This window comes from Lactuca sativa, chromosome 3 (assembly GCF_002870075.4).
Source record: "Lactuca sativa cultivar Salinas chromosome 3, Lsat_Salinas_v11, whole genome shotgun sequence".
Classification (NCBI taxonomy): domain Eukaryota; kingdom Viridiplantae; phylum Streptophyta; class Magnoliopsida; order Asterales; family Asteraceae; genus Lactuca; species Lactuca sativa.
Genome location: NC_056625.2, coordinates 114,537,032 through 114,558,778, shown reverse-complemented (window position 1 = coordinate 114,558,778; position 21,747 = coordinate 114,537,032). Strand labels below are relative to the sequence as shown.

At 36.3% G+C, this 21,747-nt stretch overlaps 1 protein-coding gene across 1 annotated transcript; it reads left to right on the top strand.

The window, feature by feature from the left end:
* The first annotated feature begins 7,405 nt into the window (after positions 1-7,405).
* On the top strand, positions 7,406-7,873 carry LOC128132815 (uncharacterized). The gene has a single exon (XM_052769796.1). The coding sequence runs from the start codon at positions 7,406-7,408 to the stop codon at positions 7,871-7,873; it is 468 nt and encodes a 155-aa protein (XP_052625756.1).
* Positions 7,874-21,747: the final 13,874 nt, after the last annotated feature.

The window sequence follows — 21,747 nt, the reverse complement described above, 5'->3', positions numbered from 1 at the left end:
TTTTTAAATATAAGGATTAAATTTTGATATAAGAAACACTATAGTATACCATGTATATACATGTTCTAAATTTATGTTTTAATATCATTGTATGACATATATTTAAGGGTTTATATATGAGGAAATATAAGTACAGAACTACAGACAAAAATATAAGTACAAGACTACAGACAAACGAATCCCACATCCAAAAACCGTAAATTAGACAAGTGAATGCATATGATTATTCTAGTTTAACGAAAATTAATTTTAGTATAAAAATGATTTTAAGTTTTGAAAGTGTTATTTGGGCTGGAACTAATATTATAACTTAAATTTGTTATTTGGGTTGGAACTAGTATTATTGAATATTGACTATTTGACTACACTATTTAAAGTGGGTGGGCTATTTATGGGCTGGAATAAGAAAACCAGGTGTTCAGATTTGATGTCTTGACAATATTTATAGTCATTAGATTTGTCAAATAAGCTTTAAAAATATTTGTCATGCGAGTTTATTAAAATAAAAAAATATTCAAATAGTTTATAAATTTATAAAATTTTGCTATAAGCTCTTTCAATAACTATTATATTTCTTATAGATTTTCAACCAATCATAAATAAACAACTTATATAAATAAATGATAAATAAAATAAAGAGGTCTCATAAATAAGTTGATGAAAAACTTTCATATTTTGAAGATCTTTTTAGCATTTTAAATTGACGAGTTATGCTTAGGCGTCATGAAAAAGTTCATCAAATAATTTCTTTAATTGTGGATGTTAAGGTTGGCTTTTGACGCCGACCAATCCAATTAACTTTATGTTTAGTATTTCTACTGTTAATCCAAGACTACGAATGAAAGACTATATATTTTTTCTTAAAAATGGAGGTCTTCTAAGGTTTGTTTGCCAAAATAAATAATCATTTTAAAATCTTCATAGCAAATAAGTAAGCACTACCACATTAAACCATTTTATTTACATTTCGTTAAGATGTGCAATCTAACCAAGTAAGCACTACCAAATTAAACCATTTTATTTGCATTTTGTTATGATGCGTATGATCTAAGGCCACTCGGTATATAGCAAACCGCACATTGCAGTGGCTAATGTGGCACCGCAATGTGCGGTGCACACAACACTGACCCTCCTTAAGTGCAGCGTGGTATCCCAGCCTGGTTTAAATAGTGAAGCAGGGCACAACCAATTTGTCAGTGACTACTTTACCGATGATGCAGTGTATGCAGTAAAATTCAAACGTCGTTTACGGATGAAGGAGGAATTACTTTTACGCACTGTCGACGACATCAAAAATCGATTTTCATATTTTCAGTACCGGGTTAATGGAAGAGGTAAAAATGTTTCTCCTCAATTCATAATTGTACCGTTACAATTCGTCAACTAGCATTCAACATGGGACTGCACTCATGAGATGAGTATTTGAGGATGTCAGAGCGAACGACGAGGGAATGCATATACAAGCTTGCTAGAGTTATGATTATTCTCTATCATAGTCGCTATTTACGTAAGCGACATCTATCAACTATATACAACACATGAAAACAAGCATGGGTTCCCTAGAATGTTTGGTACTATTGATAGTATACATTGGGGGAGGTCAATGTGCCTTAATGCGTGAGACAGTCAATTTATGCGGGGTGATCAAAAGATGTCAATAATAATTTTAGAAACAGTAGCGCCGTAAATCTTTGGGTATGGCATGCATTTCTTTACCCAATGGGTTCCGACAACGATATCAACGTTTTAGACCAATCGCCGATATTCAACAACATCTACCTTGAGAAATTATATGATATGTGTTTCAAGCAAATGGGACATCGTATAAGCATGGATATTACCTCACTGATGGGATATATCCTGAGTTAACTACGTTTGTGGAATCATTCTCATGTCCAAATGATGAAAATAGAATAAAGTTAAAGTCGACCCAAGAATCTGCTAGGAAGGATATCAAACAAACTTTTGGTGGTCTTAAGAGACGTTGACAGATACTCGCAGCACCAGTGGGATCTATGAAGCGCAAACGAATAAGTAGTCTTATGTATGCATGTGTTATATTGCATAATATGATTATAGAAGATGAGGGGAAAACAATTTACCACTACGATGAAAATAAGAATTTACTAAATGTAAAAGGAGTTGGCGGTCGAACCAAGTAAGATACTCATAAACTATATAAGATGTTGTTGGAAGATCAATGCCTACCAATAAGAATATAATTAAAAAAGATGATATATAGTTTTGGTATAGCTACTCATAAACGGTATCAGATGTTGTAGGAAGGTAAATGCCCTACCAATAAGAAAATTGGTTCCAAATATAAAAAGCTACACATCAATAAAAAGATATGATATATAGTCTTGGTATGAAGGTTACAATCAGGAAATCAAAGGGATTCAGTATCAACACCTCAGTTATGTTGTGTATCTATAGTAGGAAACTTGTCTAAATGAAGTCTCCAAGCCAATATGTTCACTTTAATGGGATATAATGTATTTCACCTAGTAGAAACTCCCCCACTAACAACATATAATCATCAACATATTGACTAGTAGATTAAATCATGCACTTTCTCATCAACTATAGCTCCTAAACCTTCCTATCTTCTTAATCGAAGGCACTATAGAATCATGAATTAATAATCTAAACTTGTCCAATTACGTTTATTCAACCCCTCCCTAGGTCAAGCATTCATGAAGCAAAACTTATTAGTATCCAAAAAGCATATAATTGTGGGAATATATCTTCAAATATAACATGTCACGCCAAACATTTCCTATAATTTTGTGAGCTTGTCATTACCTACTTGTTTACTATTAAAACCATCCAAATCGAACCCTTTTGAATGTAGTTGATTAAATAATGTTACCAAGGGACCTCTTTTGGATCCTCCATGAATCACCAGAAATTCCTTGATTACATATCTACTTGTAAAGTAAGGCTCGAGTAAAAGAAAAAAAAGGCTTTCAATGCCAATCCCCATACTTTTCTTTACTAGTTAATACATGCTTCCATTTAAACAAAGTAGCATCTAGTGGAAGGGGTCGTTCGGGGGATTGTATAAGTTTGGGATCCCATCGTCTTTTTTGCATGGAGCATTTGGGGTCTCAGGCCACTGCTCCGATTCAGCCCCGTAGTGTTATTTATTTATTTTTAAAATTTTTTTCCTATTAGGTGCACAGCCTTCGTATATGAGTGTCACTGCTATTCAAATGTGTTGCGTCCGCCAGTGCTCGTTGTCATTGTTATGAAGTCGATGGTATGTATGGATTACACTTGTATAATGGAATAGGACAATGTGATTTTGAAGCTTAAGTGTTATATAGTGGATATTTACACACCACAATATAAATTACTGCAAAAGGGGCCTTTGAATTTTTTTTTTATCGTCCTTCATGAATCGGAATAAAGGAGATTACTTGATTTTTTTGCCACTTTAATGTTGTTCGAAATCAAATGGAGAGACATACCACGAATTTTTGTCAATTTCTTTTTGAAAATTTTAATGATTTTATGTGTGAAGTGACTTTTAATGACATTCTATGTAAAGTTATTCTTTTATTCATGTGAATAATCAAGGTAATAAGGTGGCAAAACTTGATTGTTATTTAGTAAGCGAAGGGTGGTGGAAGTGAATACATTTTTTTTTTTTTGAAACTCTGGAATTTTATTAAAAAAGCTACAACCTAAAAGGATAAGGCAAGGCCGAAAAAAAAAACTGAAAAAATTATAAAATGTAAAAGGACAAATACACCAAGTAATCTAATTATAATTTTCAAATTTACATCTATATTTTACCCAACTGAACATCATGATCATGATATTATGGTCAAACTTGAAGCAAACAATGGTTGGGCCATTTTTCAAAAGGGCCTAAGGTGTGAATTCTTGACCATTTATTAAGATTTTTTGAAGCACCTAAAAGCTAGTATAAATGTGCAAAGAAAATACATAAAAGTTACTTGGTGTATAAAGAGGAAATTATTTCCAAATTAGTGGAGCTGCATAATCTTTTTGATTGCGATTTAGGTAACGACCCATTATGTATTGCTCGACGTAATTATTTAAAAAAGTTGGGTGAAATAAAAAAACAAGAAGGCCTTGAGATGGTCAAAAGTAAAAATTAAATGGGGTTGGAAGGTGATGAAAATACAAGAATTTATAAAGGTATATTGAAGAGAAGGTGTCGCCAAATTTAGGTTCAAGGGATTATGTGTGGAGGATAGTGAATTACGAAGCCAAATTGGGTGAAAGAGTAATCTTATTTTATTTTTATTAGAAAAATATTTAGATAAAGGGATTTTAGTTTGAGAAGTGGGTTTGAAAGAGTTATCACTATAACATCATAACATGTTAGAGGATAAATTCATGATTAATGAGATCAAAGAAGTTGTTTGGGTGTGTGGTAGTAACAAAGCCCTTGGCCTAGACAAGTGTAGACATGGCAAATTCTAGCGAGCATGCATGGACGTGACACGTCCATAGCGGTGACGCGACACGACACATTATCATGTATATCAAGAAATTTATAGGCTCAAATGGTTCATCAAATGGATTTTTTTCTAAAATAAATTATGGAGCAATCGAGTGGTGATTTTTAATTAAAGAAGGTGGGTATTGACGCTAGTGAACATGAGTACACACTACCAAAGGGTTAAGGTATCTTCTTATTTTGTTACGTAATTTTGTAATTTTGTTAAAGTTGTGTAATAGTGAACGGTTGATAGAGCCTAAGTTACTAGAGTTCATGATACGATGCTATTACAAACTCAATGGTAAGTCTAATGGATGAATTCCACGATGTAATTCTTAATTTGGTAGATAAGGGTTATTTTTGGAAATTCTAGAAGTGTGGGATAGAGCTATCGACTTACAGAGTTAAGACATTTAGCAGTTGTATTATAGACCTTAATTAGGGTAACAAATGGTTACCGAGTTTAGTTACTGGTCAAGCAAAGGGTCATTATGGTTACATATGATAATTGATCTCATAAGGAGTTTCGAGAAGTATAAGGAACTTGATATATATATTTTGATTGAATAGGTCATTAGTTAAGTGATAACTTAATAGGAAACTTGAAGCTAGATGCCAAAGCAGAAGTTAGTTTTCACTAACTGACCAAGTGAGTAACCATACTCTTTTTCTAGATAAATGTTATCTAGATATGTGGTTATTATTATATTATGTGATAAATACAATATTATGATTATTGTGGAATAATATGGTATAGGTTAGAATCTTATAGAGTTGTGTGTGGTTGAGAGTTGTATTAAGCTGGTACAGTTGAATTTGATAGCAAGTTATTGCTATGTGAAGTTATGATCCGATTTAGCTTAAGTATAGATAGACTATCATATACGAGTTAAATAGCTAGTTTAGTTGTATTTGCTACAAGCTATGAAATGTTGGTGTAGCTACTTAGGTCTATGAGTTACATTAAATTGATATAGTTATTTATGGCTAAGGAATATACACATATGGTTTTAGTTGATGACTATCGTACTGTACAAGTTGGGTATCTGAGTTGTATTGAAGAGTTATAGTTGAATATAACTGATATATTGTTTAGAATAGAGAATCAGGATTGGTTATAGTCGAGTGATTATAACAAAATGTAATGGTGATAACTATTATAGTCAAGAGTGTAGGGTGATAGCCTTGGTGGTCGTAATATCATTGTTGGCGAACTACATGTCAATTGTAGACTTGGTGTCTGTAATGTTATAGTTGTATGTTATGATTGGAGAGCGGTGGTAGTTTGGTGGTCGTAATACCATCGCTTGTGAAAATACAAGTCAATAACATATTTGGTGTCTGTAATGCTATACTTGTATACCATTATCGGAACCTGGTGATAGCCTTGGTGGCCATAATATCATCGTTAGCGAACTATAGGTCAACGGCAGACTTGGTGTCTGTAATGTTATACTAGAATGTTGTTATCGGAGAGCGATGGTAGCCTTGGTGGCTATAGTACATCCTTTTTGAAATATAAGTCAATGTTAGCCTCGGTGGCTGCGGTACCATACTCCTACATGGTCATGTCATAGTGATAGCCTATGTAGTTGTAATAACATAAGGGATAGAAGTTATTGGAGTATAATAATAGCTTAAACTTTACTACGGAAAGTTAATGAGTGGAATAACTACTTAAATACCTGTAAACATGTTTATTTAGGAATTTGTATATTAACACTCAATTCTAGTGCCTATTGAGTTGTTCAAAAGGCACTACGAAGATTGTAAATAATTTATATCTTATTGTCATGGTTACTCATTAAGTTTCTTATACTTTACTCTTTGGTTGTTGTGTGCCTTTCACGATCATGTAGACTTGGTAGAGAGGTGTGAAGTTGGTAGCTCCTGGCTCGGATCATGGTGTTTGGATGTACTGAAAGATTATGACTGTGAGATCTTATACCATCCAGGGAAGGCCAATGTGGTGGCCAATGCTTTGAGCCGCAAGTCGGCGGGTTTTCCTATTAGGAATGTTTGTTTAAGGATGACGGTGGTCTCTCCACTGTTAGATATGATCAAGAAGGCTCAAGTGGAGGGTTTGAAGAAAGAGAACTAGAAGATAGAACGGATTCGGAGTAAGTTTCCCTTGTTTTACGGGATGGTCGGGGACTCTTGACACAGTGTGGCCGGGTGTGGGTACTGGTGTCTGGGGGAGTGAGACAGAAGATATTGGAGGAGGCACACAAGTACAAGTTCTATATACATCCAGGGGCTACAAAGATGTACAGAGATCTAAGGCTGAGTTATTGGTGGCCCTGCATTAAGCGGGAGTTTGCGTGGTTTGTGGAGCGGTGCTTGACCTGCAGGAAGGTCAAGGCCGAACATCAACGACCTCATGGTAAGGTTCAGCCGTTACCCATTCCGATGTGGAAGTGGGAAGAGGTCACCATGGACTTCATCATGAAGTTACCAAGAACAGGAGGGGTGTAGATGCCATATGGGTCATCGTGGACAAATTGACAAAGAGTGCCCACTTTATTCTGATCTCCGAGAGTATCTCTGCTGAGAAATTAGCAGATATTTATGTGCGAGAGGTGGTGGTTAGGCACGGTGTGTCAGTGTCGGTGGTCTTGGACCGGGATGTTCATTTTAAATCCAGATTCTGGAGAAAGTTCCATGAGGAACTGGGTACACAGTTACACTTCAACACTGCTTACCACCCCCAGACAGACGGCCAGAGTGAGCGGACGATCCAGACGCTCGAAGATATGCTACGAGCATGCATACTGGATTTTGGAGGGAGTTGGAATACGTATCTCCCACTAGCAGAGTTTTCATATAACAATAGTTATCATGCTAGTATCGACCAACCCCTTGTTTGAGATGTTGTATGGTCAGAGGTGTAGGACTCCTGTTTGTTGGGGCGAGGTAGGGCATCGAGTCATGGGTAGCAACGAGATGGTGCTCAAGACTACCGAATTGATTCAACAGGTGTGCGATAGGTTGCGGGTCGCACAAAGCCATCAAAAGATTTATGATGACCGGCGTGGCTCAAATCTTGAGTTCCAGGTGGGGGACTTCGTCTTGCTGAAAGTGTCACCATGGAAGGGTGTCATTCAGTTTCGGAAGAGGAGCAAGTTAGGGCCCCGATATATTGGTTCGTTCAGGATTACCGCCCAGGTGGGCAAGGTGGATTACCGTTTGGATCTGCCGGACGAGCTTAGCCAGTTTCACAACACCTTCCATGTGTCTCAGCTCCGGAAGTGTGTCACTGATGAGACTGCGTTTATCTCCTTGGAAGACATTAAAGTGGATGAAAGCCTAGACTACATTGAGAGGCTTGTTGCAGTTCCGGATAGGAAAATTAAGGTCCCTCGTAACAAGGAAGTAAAGCTAGTGAAGGTGCAATAGCAGCACCGAAGAGGCTCCAAATGGACATGGGAGCCGGAATATGAGATACGAGACCACTACCCGAATTTGTTTGCATCAGCAGACTTCGAGGATGAAGTCTAGATTACACGGGGGAGATTTTTAACACTTGTTCCAGGTATCATTTATTTCTCTAAAATTTTAGTGTTTTGGACTGGGATTCGACGAGTTGGGGAGCTCCAACTCATCGAGTATTAATCATTATTGACGCAGAATGGAGGGTCTACTCGACGAGTTGGAAGGCCCAACTCAACGAGTAGGCACTCGAAAGGAAAACCCTAATTTTCCGGGTTTTGCACCCTATATAAAGAACTTATGTTTCATTTGTGGCCTCCCTCATCGTCTTTACAGTCCAGAGAAACCCTAGTTCGAGCTTTATCCCTTCTTGAGTGTATGTGAGAGCCTTGGAGAGTGGTTTTGGTGTGATTGTGAAGGAATTTGGAGCTTGAAGACGTTGGAGAAAAGGGAGAGGCAGTAGATCCGACATCTACTCTGTGTTAGCAACCATTTGGAGGTAAAAAGCTTTACCTTGGATTTCTATTTCTTAGATCTTCCCTTATGCAAGAATATGATCATTTCTAGTGCAAGATGGAGTCACCCTCAGGTTTGAGCTTGTCATGAGGACATGGTCTCAGATCTGGACTCCTCTAGGCCCCATGGAGATAAAGTTGTCGACTTTATCTAGTCTTGGCCCTTCCCTATGCCCTAAACCTCTTCCTAAGCTTAGTTTTGGGTTCTTTAGCCTCTTGAGGCCTTGCATGCACGTAAAGTTGGAAACTTTACATGGTAACTACACCCTAGGATGTTAGATCTACAGTTTGGAGTCCTGGTTTCACTTAAAAGCATCTGAATGAGAAAAGGGCTGAAGGAACTCGACGAGTTGCTTAGTCAACTCGACGAGTTGGATCGAGTTTCCCCGTCTTCTGGATGCTAAGTAAACTCGGCGAGTTGATGAGACAACTCGGCGAGTTGGCTAGAGTTTTTCCTGGTTTTCTGGACTCTGAAGGAACTCGATGAGTTGCTAGATGCACTCGACGAGTAGGGGTCAACATGGATTGTTGACCATTACTTTGACCATGGTAGACCAAGTTTGACTTTAAGGGTATTTTTGGTATTTCGGGATTTTGATAAAGTTAGTCACATGATGGTTGTAGGCAGTTGAGTTGGAGCTGCGAGTTTAGACTTATCTTATCGGCTCAACATTTCTCGAGAGGTGAGTCTCCTCAGCATACCAATGGGTCGAAGGCACCAAGGTCGGCCCATTATATGATATGTGAATTGATTAGTCGATCATGTGATATGTCGGTATGACAATTATATGGAAGACCCCGGGGGGTTCCCGTCCAGTAGATTGAGACCATGTGGGGGTTCCCATGGCATTTGGCATAAGTCATGGGAGGGTTTCCAAGGCATCCTAGTATGTTTACATGTTTAGCTCGTATGATAGTTATTTGGCTAAATGAAGACCATGTGGGGGTTCCCATGGCAGGTAGTCGAGACCACATGGGGGTTACAATGGCAGTTAGTAAAGACCGTGTGGGGGTTCCCATGACAGGTAGTTAAGACCACGTGGGGGTTCCAATGGTACTTGATATAAGACATTAGAGGGTTACCATGGCATTTTTATATGTTTGTATGCATGGCTTATATGATATGTGTAGCTTATAGAGCTAATATGGATTATGTGATTATGTAGAATATGTGGGGTATGCTCTGAGGAACTCACTAAGCATTAGTTTGTAGTTTGTTGGTTGCTTCAGGTACTTCTGAGTCTAAGGGCAAGGGCCCAGCTTGATGGCGCGACATGCACTATTTTATTGGGGACACTCTGAGATATTAATAAAATATTTGATACTGTGGATTTTAAAAACAAGTGTAATTGGTATTTTATGTTCATTGGTAATGAATTTGTTAAATTAAAAATGAAAATTTTTATTGGAAAGTTTGGGTTGTTACGTGTGCATCTAACTAAGCTCAGCTGGCAGATCCAGTCGATACGCAACCCGACCCGGCCGAGCCAAGACCCTAAACAGACCAATGTATCTGGGCCTAACTTTCCCCGCTTCCTGAACCGGATGACACCTTTCCAAAGTGACACCTTTAGGAGGACCATATCCCTACCTGAAACTATATGTCTAATCGACGTTTGTTGGCATAGCTCTTCTGCCGACTCTAGGCTATCTGGAGTCTACTCCGGACCTGCTGGATCTTCTCTGTCGTCTTAAGTACCACTTCAGTACTCCCCATGACCCTCTGTCCTACCTCACCCCAGCATATCAGGGTCCTTCACTTCCTCCCAAAAAGCATCTTGAAGGGAGGACGGTCGATGCTGACGTGGTAGCTATTATTGTAGAAAAACTCTGCCAAGGGAAGGTAGGTATCCTAGCTACCACCAAAGTGTAGAACACACACTTGTAGCATATCCTCCAAGGTCTGGATGGTCCACTCGCTCTGAACATCTGTCTGCGGGTGAAAAGTCGTGCTTAAGTGCAAACGAGTACCCAACTCGTCATGAAATTTCTTCCAGAACCTGGAAGTGAACCGCATATCTCGGTCAGAAATCACGGAAACTGGCACCCCATGCCGAGCTACTACCTCCCTGATGTAGATGTCTATCAGTTTCTTGGCCAGAATGCTCTCCTAAATCGGTATGAAATGGGCGCTCTTGGTCAACTGATCCACGATGACCCATATCGCATTAACTCCATGCGCCATCCGTGGTAACTTCGTAATGAAGTCCATGGTAATATCATCCCATTTCCACACAGGGATATCCAATGAATGAGTCTTTCCATGAGGTATCTAGTGTTTCTTCCTTGACCTTCCTGCAGGTCAAGCACCTCTCGACATACCATGCTACATCCCACTTCATGCAGGGTCACTAGTAATCATGACAAAGATCTCTATACATCTTCGTCGCCCTGGGATGGATGTGTTGGGTTTTAGTATACTACAACATCCTATGGTGCACATACAACCCTAAATGCTTTGGATCTATGTTTTCTCTAATCATACATGCAATATTGTTTCCAAAGCATTAAGCCTACAACTAGCATACAATTGACATAAACAACATAAAATACTAGTTAGGAGTTTACCTCTTTATGTAGCTTGTAGAACTTGTTGTATTTGGTCTTTAAGAACTTAGCACCCTAAGTGTGATGACTCAAACGGTTCATAACACGCCTAGGACAAAGGAGAACTTGAGAGAGATGTTGCTAGCTCCAAAATCGGCTTTAATGAACTCCAAGAACTCTAGTCTATGATTTTTTGGTGCTAAGGGAGTCATTTCATAGTGTGGCAAAGTCTAGGGTTACATCCATGCAAACCCTAATGCCCATGACCTTTCATATTACTTAGGCTCCATGGGGTAAACCTCCATGGACTACCATATTGGTTTAGCCCATCCTAAATAACAATTTGCCCACACTATAAGAATCATTGATTTAATCAATCCACATATATTTAATTAGTATCTTTTGATCACATAATTAATTCTAAATTAATTCTAAATCAATAATAATTAAATAATATGATTTTATATTAATATATTAGGACTTATAATATATTAATAAATCATAAGTAACCTCTTACTCAAGTATCCATCCTATCAAATTGTCCTCGTGATATGCAACCCGAAATGGACCATTCTACTCTCGGGTCAAGTACATACAAATTATAGTTATGGGCTTAGACACCTAATCCAACAATCTCCCACATGGATAAGTCGAATAACTATTACTGCAAGTACAACTCCAAAATCCCGACTAGCAATCGTAGCTCTTAAAAGCCGTTGTCGAACTCTGACCCAGTCAAATGACGCGTCCATTAGATAAGGGATCATATATTCCTCCATTCTAGATATGGTATGAACTGAGACATGGATTATAATTATTCTCTCTGTTCATGTGTTGTTTTCCAATTTCTGATTTATGACGACCGACTAATTGAACAAATCAAATCGGTCCAGGCTTGGCCAAACACTTAGGGTTGTCATCACTAAATCATCGAGGGTCCCATAGATATCACTTTTATCCCTCTAATGGTAAAAGGAATGGATAAACTTCAACTCAAATGCTTGCTTGTACTTACTCACAAATCACACACAACAATATGTTTTATAACACCAAGTTACTGGTGCGTTTACGTATGTCAATGTGCAATCGACTTGCAAACTACAAATCACATGTCTTGGTTTCAAGAATATAAGATATTATTGTCTTACAATCACTCATGATAAAATCCATGAAGTGATTCAGATGAGCGTGGGTTTAATCCAATTCTCGAATCTTATTCTAGAAGTACTCATGAACACTGCAACAAACTTGTGCTATGTCTAAACGCCTTTAGACAATCTACAGACCCATTCATGACTGTCTAGCTTCAATACCTACTTCCAAAGTATGATCGACTATGGATAGTTTGAATAATCTTATTATTCGGGAAGTCAAAACATGTAAAGTGAAACACAAGAACAATTGAATCCAATATGGTCTCAAAACTTTTTGAATATAAATAAAACACCTTTTATTTAATCACCATATTGATTACACATTATTCATTGTATAATGTTTCTAATAATCAACTTAATACTTGAATTAAAACAATAGTTATCCCATGCTCCAAGCATGCACACTCTGTTTGCCTATGGTCCTTTCTTTGTGAAATAGATCAATTGAACACATCTTCAATAAACTCATTTCACAGTTCCAAATCCTTACCGTAAATGTAAGAATACCAAATTCTTGCCATTTACTGTAATCTGTTAGACTCTAAACTTACATGCAATGATCCTCTTGTAATGACTATGCACAAAAGTCTTAGAGACTTGGCAACAGACATTACAAAGTATTCCAATGGAGAGAAATTCCATGGAAACGAAGTCTCACATTCAAAGTACATTCCTTTGAACACCCTTCTTGCATTAAGTTTTCTAATGTTAAACAAATTTAAAGAATAACTTTCACATATGGAAACATTTCCATATTCCCATTTTGACGATCACTTCTGAACAAGAGTTACCTCTTCTTAGAGTATGTCAAATGGTCCTTTCAAAATTCAGAATATATTTCCAACAGTCCATAAGCAACCATTTTTTGGTAAACCTCAGATTGTCCTCGACAATTGCTTAACCATTTTAGTCGTATCTCATTCTAGTCGCTTTTCCCTCTTAATGCCCTAGGCATTTGGAAAATTAGAATAAATTAATATTATAGCTTATGTAATCGATCTTATATCCAAAGCATATGGAATACAATTTATAATGTCTCACATAAAGACATGATACTTTACCAGTCTTTCGCTATAATATTTCCACATATAGAATTTCCTTATGTTGAATCATTTTAACATAACATTCACATATGTCCATGCATAAATTCGATTAAAATGTCAATCTAAGCTTTTAGATTTGAAATGAAGTACGAATTCCTCTCCCTTAATTATAGCAAAACAACTTTTCAAACCCTGCAACTTTGCGAATTGACACTTTTGTTTTCTATAATTAACATTGCTAACTTCAAACAGTTACCATAATGATTATGCTCCCACTAGCATAACAATTATTTATTTAATAGCATAACACTTATGCTCCCACTAGCTTTGACATGTACCAAGAAATCGGTTGGACTTCTAGAAATCAATACCTATTGACTTCCTTACCAAGGCTCAGATTTTTGACACGAGATGCTTCGATAAGACTTTATCTAGGCTTCTCAAACTCATACGCCTTTCCTTAGATAGCTCACATGTGTGTCTAAACAATTTTAAAACTTACAACAATAAGTCCCAAATGTTTAGACCTTTGTCATTTCTCTCTATTCGAACTATGAAGAGGGATGATGTAATCATAATCGAATTTGAGAACACAAATATCACAAATGTTATCGCCTTAAAATTTACTTAGTGAAGGCGTTTCCTCACAGTCATTTTTATGAATTGGAGATAAACCTTATGACACTTAGATTTTATGGTATATGTGTTCCTATCCATGTGAATCTGCCATAACCATAATCACAAGACAAGGTTAGTGACAAATCCAAACTCATATGGACTGAACTTGTTCAATCTTAATTTCTTGCCACCTAGAAGCACAAGGGCCTACCATTGCTTCCAAATTGTTATGCAAACAACTGAGAAATCATAGAACTCACATGCATAGTCAACTTTAACTGGAATGGGCACAGAAACAAGAATATGTCAACACGATAGGTTATAAACCTCAAGTAGTGTACTAGTGATTAACAATAGGTTTACTCTTGATTAGTTCTTGAAACTCTTCAAGATCTTTAAGACTCCCACTGACCTCTTGACATATAAGATTCTCTTTGTCAAGAAACATTACTTGACTAACAAATATTCAAGAGTTAGTGCGGTTTCTTATCAAGACAAACACTTCTGACAATTGGTCTTAATGATGGGTTTTGGTCATAAGAACATCCTATGTGCTCATACAAACCCTACTGCTTGGATCTAGGTTTCTCTATTGTACATGCAATTCATCCAAGACTATAAACCCTAGATCTAGTATATGATAATCAATATAACATATAAATTAGGGTTTAGATCATACCTTGATTGTTATGTAGCAATAACAATCTCAATTCCTTCTTGTATTGACTTTAGAAAGCTTAGAGTCACAAATGTCACTCCTCTAATGGTTCACAAACACCAAGAGCAAGAGGATGAAGAAGAGAACAGAAGGAGGCTGCCTAAAACGTGTGGAAACCCTAAGGATCTTGTTCACCACGTTTTTGGGGCATAAGGACTCTATATATAGTGAGGCTATTAGGGTTATCTAACAAGGAAACCCTAATTTGGATGCTTAAGCCCTAAGCAACCCATGGACTCCTTTCCTTAAAGGCCTTGGACGATTTCTAATGGGTTTCCCCATAGAATTCGTCCAACCTTATAATATAAGGCAATCCATGGCCCAATTGCAATTATCTTATAATCACAATTCTAGTCCCTTAAGTTTAATTAATCTCTTTTAGTCACAAACTTAATTCTTATTAATTCTTGACTAATATTAATTAAACAATATGATTTCTCCTTTAATATAGTATTCTCATAATATATTAATAAATCATATTTAATCCTTTCTCTGCATAATTCATCCTATCAAGTTGCTTTGGTGAAGGCAACCCAAAAGGACCATGCACCATCGGGTCAAGTACATACCAAAATAGTTATGGACTTAGACACTAATCCAACAGTCTCCCACTTGGATAAGTCTAATAACTATTATGCGTATGACTTCAGATCTTGATCCGCAATCGTAGCTTTCCAAAGCCGCTGTCAACTCCGATCCTATCAGATACGCGTGTCCTTTAGATAAGGGATCATATATTCCTCCATTCTAGATATTGTGAGACATGATTTCTGATCATTCTCTCTGTACTATTTCTCGACTTCCAATTTATGACGACTGACTAATTGAACAAATCAAATTAGCCCTAGCCCGGCCGAGCATTTACGTTTGTCATCACTAAATCATCGAGGGGCCCAAAGATATCGCTTTTATCCTACTTTGGATAAAAGGAACGGGTAAACTTTGATTCAATGCTCGCTTGCACTCACTCACCGAATCACACACAACAATATGTTTTATGACACCAAGTTACTGGTGCGTTTACATATTATCAATGTGCAACCGATTTGCAAGATACAACTCACACATCTCGGTTTCAAGAATATAAGATGTTATCGTCTCACCAATCACTCGTGATACAATTCATGGAGTGATCCAAGTGAGCGTGGGTTTAATCCAATGCTCAAATCACATTCATAAGCACTCATGAACGTCGCAGAAAACATTTGCTTATGTCTAATACTCTTTAGACAATCCACACACCAATTCACGATAGTCTTTATTCATACCTACTTCCAACATATGAACGACTGTGGCCCGTTCGAATAATTTGACTGTTCTAAACCAATTAAATTATTCAGGAAGTCAAAACATGCAAAGTGAAACACAAGAATAATACTAATCCCATATGGCCTCAAACCTTTGAGCATAAATGAAACACCTTTTATTTATCACCATATCGATTACTCATTATTTGTTGTTTCGGGTAATCAACTTTTTACTTGAATTATTACAACACTTGTCCCATGCTCTTAGCATGCACACAATGTTTACCTATGGTTCTTACTTTGTGAAATAGATCAAATGAACACATTTCCAATCATACTCATTTCACAACTCCTAATCCTTTTTCACAAGTGAAAGAATATCAAATTCTTGCTACTTATGGAATATGCTAGATTCTAACATTTTATGCAATGATCCCTTCGCAATGTCATAGCACAAAAGTCACAATGACTATTGCTAATGAAATTACAAATTCCTCTATCGAAGATTGTTACAATACAGTTCCTTAGATATGATGTCTCTCACTCAAAGTACATTCCTTTAAACATCCTTTTGCATAAAATTTCTAATCTAGACATTGATTCTCAATATCCAACTCCCAATATGGAAACCGTTCCATACTTACCATATGACAACTCATTCTCAATAGAATCTTAGCTATTCATAATAATGTCGATATGGTTCATCCAATATCATGCTTCCAACTACTCACAAGTGACCAATCCTCGGCGAACTTTGGATTGTCCTTTGATAGTTGTTTAATTATCTTAGTCAAACCGATTCTTGTCCTTTTCCCTCTAAATGCGCTAAACATTTGGAAAATTTTAGAATGGTCAAATATTATAGCATTTGCAATCGATCCTAAACCCGAAGCGTATGGGACACGATGCATAATGTCTTACATAAAGATTTGATACTTTATCAATCTTCTGCCATAATATTCTATGTGCTACGTTCTCAAAATTCGAACTATGAAGAGGAATGTCGTAATCATAATCGAAATTTGAGAACACACTATGTTTCCTTGACTAAATTATTAACATTCCACAACCTAAGCCTTTAGATTTGAAGTGAAGCATAATATTCTCTCCCTTAATTATAGCAAAACAACTATTCAACCTTTACAACTTTGCAAAGTATGACTTTTGTTTTTCTATAATTAATATTGCTAACTTGCAATACTTTCCATAATAATCATGAAATCATAACATTTATCCTCCCACTATCATGATAATTATTATAAACATAACACTTATGCTCCCACTAGCTTTGACATGTATTCAAAAACCAACTTAACTTCCAGAAAAACAATACTTATTGAATTTCTTAAGTTCATGTTTCTAATACCTAATGCTTTGATAATCCTTTATCTAAGCTTATACACCTTTCCCTTAGATAGCTTATATATGTGTCTAAACAATTCATACTAATTGCCAAATCTCACAATTCGAATCATGGAAAGGGATACCGTAACCATAATCGATTTCGAGAATCCAATTTTCACAGTCACTATCTTTTTAAAATCTCTCTTAGTGAAAGCATTTCCTCACAGTCATTTTCATGAAGGAGGGAATCTTATGACACTTAGATTTTAATGGTGTATGTATTCCTATCCATGTGAATTTTTCAAAACCAAAGTTTACGACAAATTCAAACTCATATGGACCGAGCTTTCTTAATCTTGACTTCTTGCCTTATGATAACACAAGCTGCCCACCATGTCTTGCAAGTAGTTAAGCAGCTCAACCTTTCCTATCAATGTACTTTCCATTGATCAAGGTGCCTGCCTTTTATGCGTTCAAATGAGAACTTATAGAACTCACATGCGTAATTAACTCAATTGGAATGGCACAGAAACAAAATAGTGTCAACACGATAGGTTGTAAACCTCAACTCCTGTGCTAGTGATGATCGATAAGGTTTATTTTGATTTTTCTTGAAACCTTTCAAGACCATTAAGACTCCCACCGACTCCTTGACATACAAGATTCTCTTGTCAATAAACATTTCTTGACAAACAAATATTCAAGAGTTAGTGTAGTTTTTATCAAAACACTTCATAAATTGGTCCTAGTTGGTCTTTGTCTTATCCAAGACATCACAACTTTCCACATTTGATGAATGCTATAAACCTTCTTAATACTTTTCACTCAATGTCACAGTCTTAACTCTAAGACTTGTTTTGGAACGAAGTATGATTGACTTCTTGATTTAACCATTTCTTCAATTCTTGATTCCTCTTCTTAGACATACAATTATACTAAGACTCACTTAGAGGATCAATTGAGATATGGTTCTTAATCATTAAGACTTATCATAAAGCATAAAAGGTACTCTACCTTCTTCTTAGAATGGATAAACTTTTATCTTTTTGCCTACTTGATTCTTCTTATTTGTTCTACTATTGATTTAAACTTTTTCAATCAATTCAGAATTACACTTAATCTTATAAGTATAATCATATTTACTAAACCTTTAGTAAATCATGACGAATATCTTTGTTACTCTTATGGTGGACTTGATCAACACGCAACTTTGTGTACTCGATCTCCTAGTCCTTCACTTGACACTTTGTCAATGAATTAGTCTAATTTCCAAATATGAAATTTCTCATTCATCGTGCAACCATGTTGCATGATTCCAAGTTTCTGTCCAATTGAAGCTTGGGCGATGAGAAACTCTCCCCATTTGGTAAATTCTCGACATTTCCACAAACAACATAATTAAGAATCAAATCCATTATTGCTCATATTAGAAACCTTCAAACATCAATTTTCATGCATGTCATTGCAAGGATAAATAAATAATATAAAATCAAAATTTATTTTATTGCGGAAAAATTTGTCCTTACAATGCAATTCATTGAAAAACTATGCTAATACATATTTCTAATTCTAACTCTAAGTAGTAGCTCAAGACTCTAATCTTCAAGTAATGCGATCGAAATCCATTTCTTCACGGTTAGATTCTGCTCACTTCTTCCCTTAAGCTTCCTTTCTTTTCTTCGATCCTACTAAACATCAATTTTAATCTTATCACATTATGTATTAAGAATCTAGAATAGGAGCTTAAAAGAGTTAGTCAATGGATTTTACCTAAAGCAAAGCCATACATTTTGACTCTCCCATCTCTTAGATCTCTTAGGTAAATAGGGCAGCTTCGTCTCCAATGCCCCTTCTCTTGGCAATAAAAGCAAATTGACTCTTTTGGAACGGAACATGGAACTACTTCAAACATTGCCTTTCTCTTATGATCAAACTTTTCGATCATAGCATGTCTTTCGTTGCCATTGTCTATATCCACAGAGGTCTTGAAGGCAGATTCACCAATCAACTTTGCTTTTCTATTGCGCCAAACCATTGTTGATTCAACAGCAATAAGCATATAGGTGAGATCTATAAGGGTCACGTCGCAATTCATCATATAGTACTTTCTTACGAACTCACTATATGAGTTAGGAAGTGACTGAAGAACCCAGTCAACAACCATCTCCTCACAGACAACGGATCCCAACATTCTTAACCTATCAATGTGTGACTTCATCCCTAGGACGTGTCCACACACCGACTTTCCTTCTTTATGTTTACATGCCAAAAGGGCTTGAGTGAGCTTGAACTTTTCAAGCCTTCAAACTTGTGGGTTAGGGAGAATAATTGGAGGAGGTGGAGGAAGAGAAGCATGATCTCTTGTTCCTCGATCGAATCGTGGAATATCATCTTCATGCGGAATGCTTGTTCCACGGGATTTGGGAAGACCATAGTTGTCATACTTTGACATCTACAAAACGGGAGAAAACGAATTCAAGTTAGTTGATTGATTAAGTCCTTAATAAATCACCCAAATGAGATATTAAGGCTAGGACCCAACACAATACGCTACAACCTAGAAAAGGGATGTCGTAATCTAGTGGCAGAATATTTGAAGGTAAGTGAATGACGATTCACTAATTTCCACCATGAAAAATGAAAAAGAAATTTAAGTTTTAAATCTATGAAAACTCCTAGATCCTTTGAGATTCATTGAAGTTTTCAATCGCATGTTTAAATCTCGATATGCCCTTCTAGTTTGTGACTGGGATGCCGAGGATCACAAAGCGGGTGTGAATAACCATGCGAACTTACATGGTGCCCTCACATGTTACAGTCACCTATTCGATGTGCCGGTAAACCACACACGCACCACCGAACTATGACAAACATTGAGTCACTCTTTGCTACCTTTGCTTAGAACCATTTAGTGTGCCGGTAAACCACACACGCTCCACTAACGTCTTCGCAAAGGCACAAAGTGTAATTTCATGGAATTGCATCAATTCACTTTTGCCTAAGTAACTAAGATTGGGAATTTGTAAAACATTTAGTTACTTTTGTACTTCATTATACTTATAATGGAAGGTTTGTGTCCTATCCTACCCGTTCGGCTAATGACCCTCCACTAGTCAAGAGTGCGGTGGGTAAGAGTGGATACCTATTCAATCGCATTTTATAGGCAATTTACTTAAACACCCCTTATAGACCAGCTTTGTGAATGAGTCCTACTAACGATAAGACTGACTTTTACTCATACATATATATAATGTTAGACTTTTAATGTTATATATAGTATAGGGTGTATTTTACACTTTTAAAATACTAGGTGGTCAAATTTAACAATTATACTTTTAATTCAATTAAATTGTAAACCAAAACTTTTATGGATTTAATAAACCTCTTTTAATTATACACCTTAATTAATTAATAAAACCATAAGGGTGTGATTTGAACTTTTCAAAACAATACTAGGGTTTTAGAATTTAACATTCATAGATTAAACTTTTAATCAACTTTTAAATTCCAAAACTTGAGGGAAAGTTATGAAACATTTCAAAACATTTAGGTTTAGAATTTAAATATACATCAAAATTAAACTTTTAATCAAAATTTAAATTCCAAAACTTGAGGGCAAGTTTGAAACTTTTTCAAAACATTAGGGTTTCAACTATTTAAATTTCAAAACTAAACTTTTGAGTTTAAATTTAAAATATAAAACCTAAAGGGGAAAAATAGAAACTTTTCATAACACAAGGATCAAATAACAAATAATATAAATTAAACAATTAATTTCATTATTATCTATATTTGACCTAATTTCAATTTCTTGCAAAATAAGTTACCCAATTAATACAAATAATCCAATCTTTATCATATAAGGAAGTTATTATCTAATCAATTGGTAATTATCTTGTGTTTTGGCAAGGATATTCTTTAAGAAACAATAAAATTCGTATTTTATAGGTTTAAAACGAATATGGAAATAATCCTTAAGCAAAACAGCAACAAAATCTGAAGTTTCCTCTGTCTGACGCTCCGACTCACCGAGTCACACTTTGGAACTCGCTGAGTAGGGATGACTCGCCGGGTCCAAGTAGTGACTCGCCAAGTCAAGTCGAACAGATGGCCAGAAAACGATTTTCAGCAAACCCTAATGCTTGGATCTAGGTTTCTCTATTGTACATGCAATTCATCCAAGACTATAAACCCTAGATCTAGTATATGATAATCAATATAACATATAAATTAGGGTTTAGATTATACCTTGATTGTTATGTAGCAATAACAATCTCAATTCCTTCTTGTATTGACTTTAGAAAGCCTAGAGTCACAAATGTCACTCCTCTAATGGTTCACAAACACCAAGAGCAAGAGGATGAAGAAGAGAACAGAAGGAGGCTGCCTAAAACGTGTGGAAACCCTAAGGATCTTGTTCACCACGTTTTTGGGGCATAAGGACTCTATATATAGTGAGGCTATTAGGGTTATCTAACAAGGAAACCCTAATTTGGATGCTTAAGCCCTAAGCAACCCATGGACTCCTTTCCTTAAAGGCCTTGGACGATTTCTAATGGGTTTCCCCATAGAATTCGTCCAACCTTATAATATAAGGCAATCCATGGCCCAATTGCAATTATCTTATAATCACAATTCTAGTCCCTTAAGTTTAA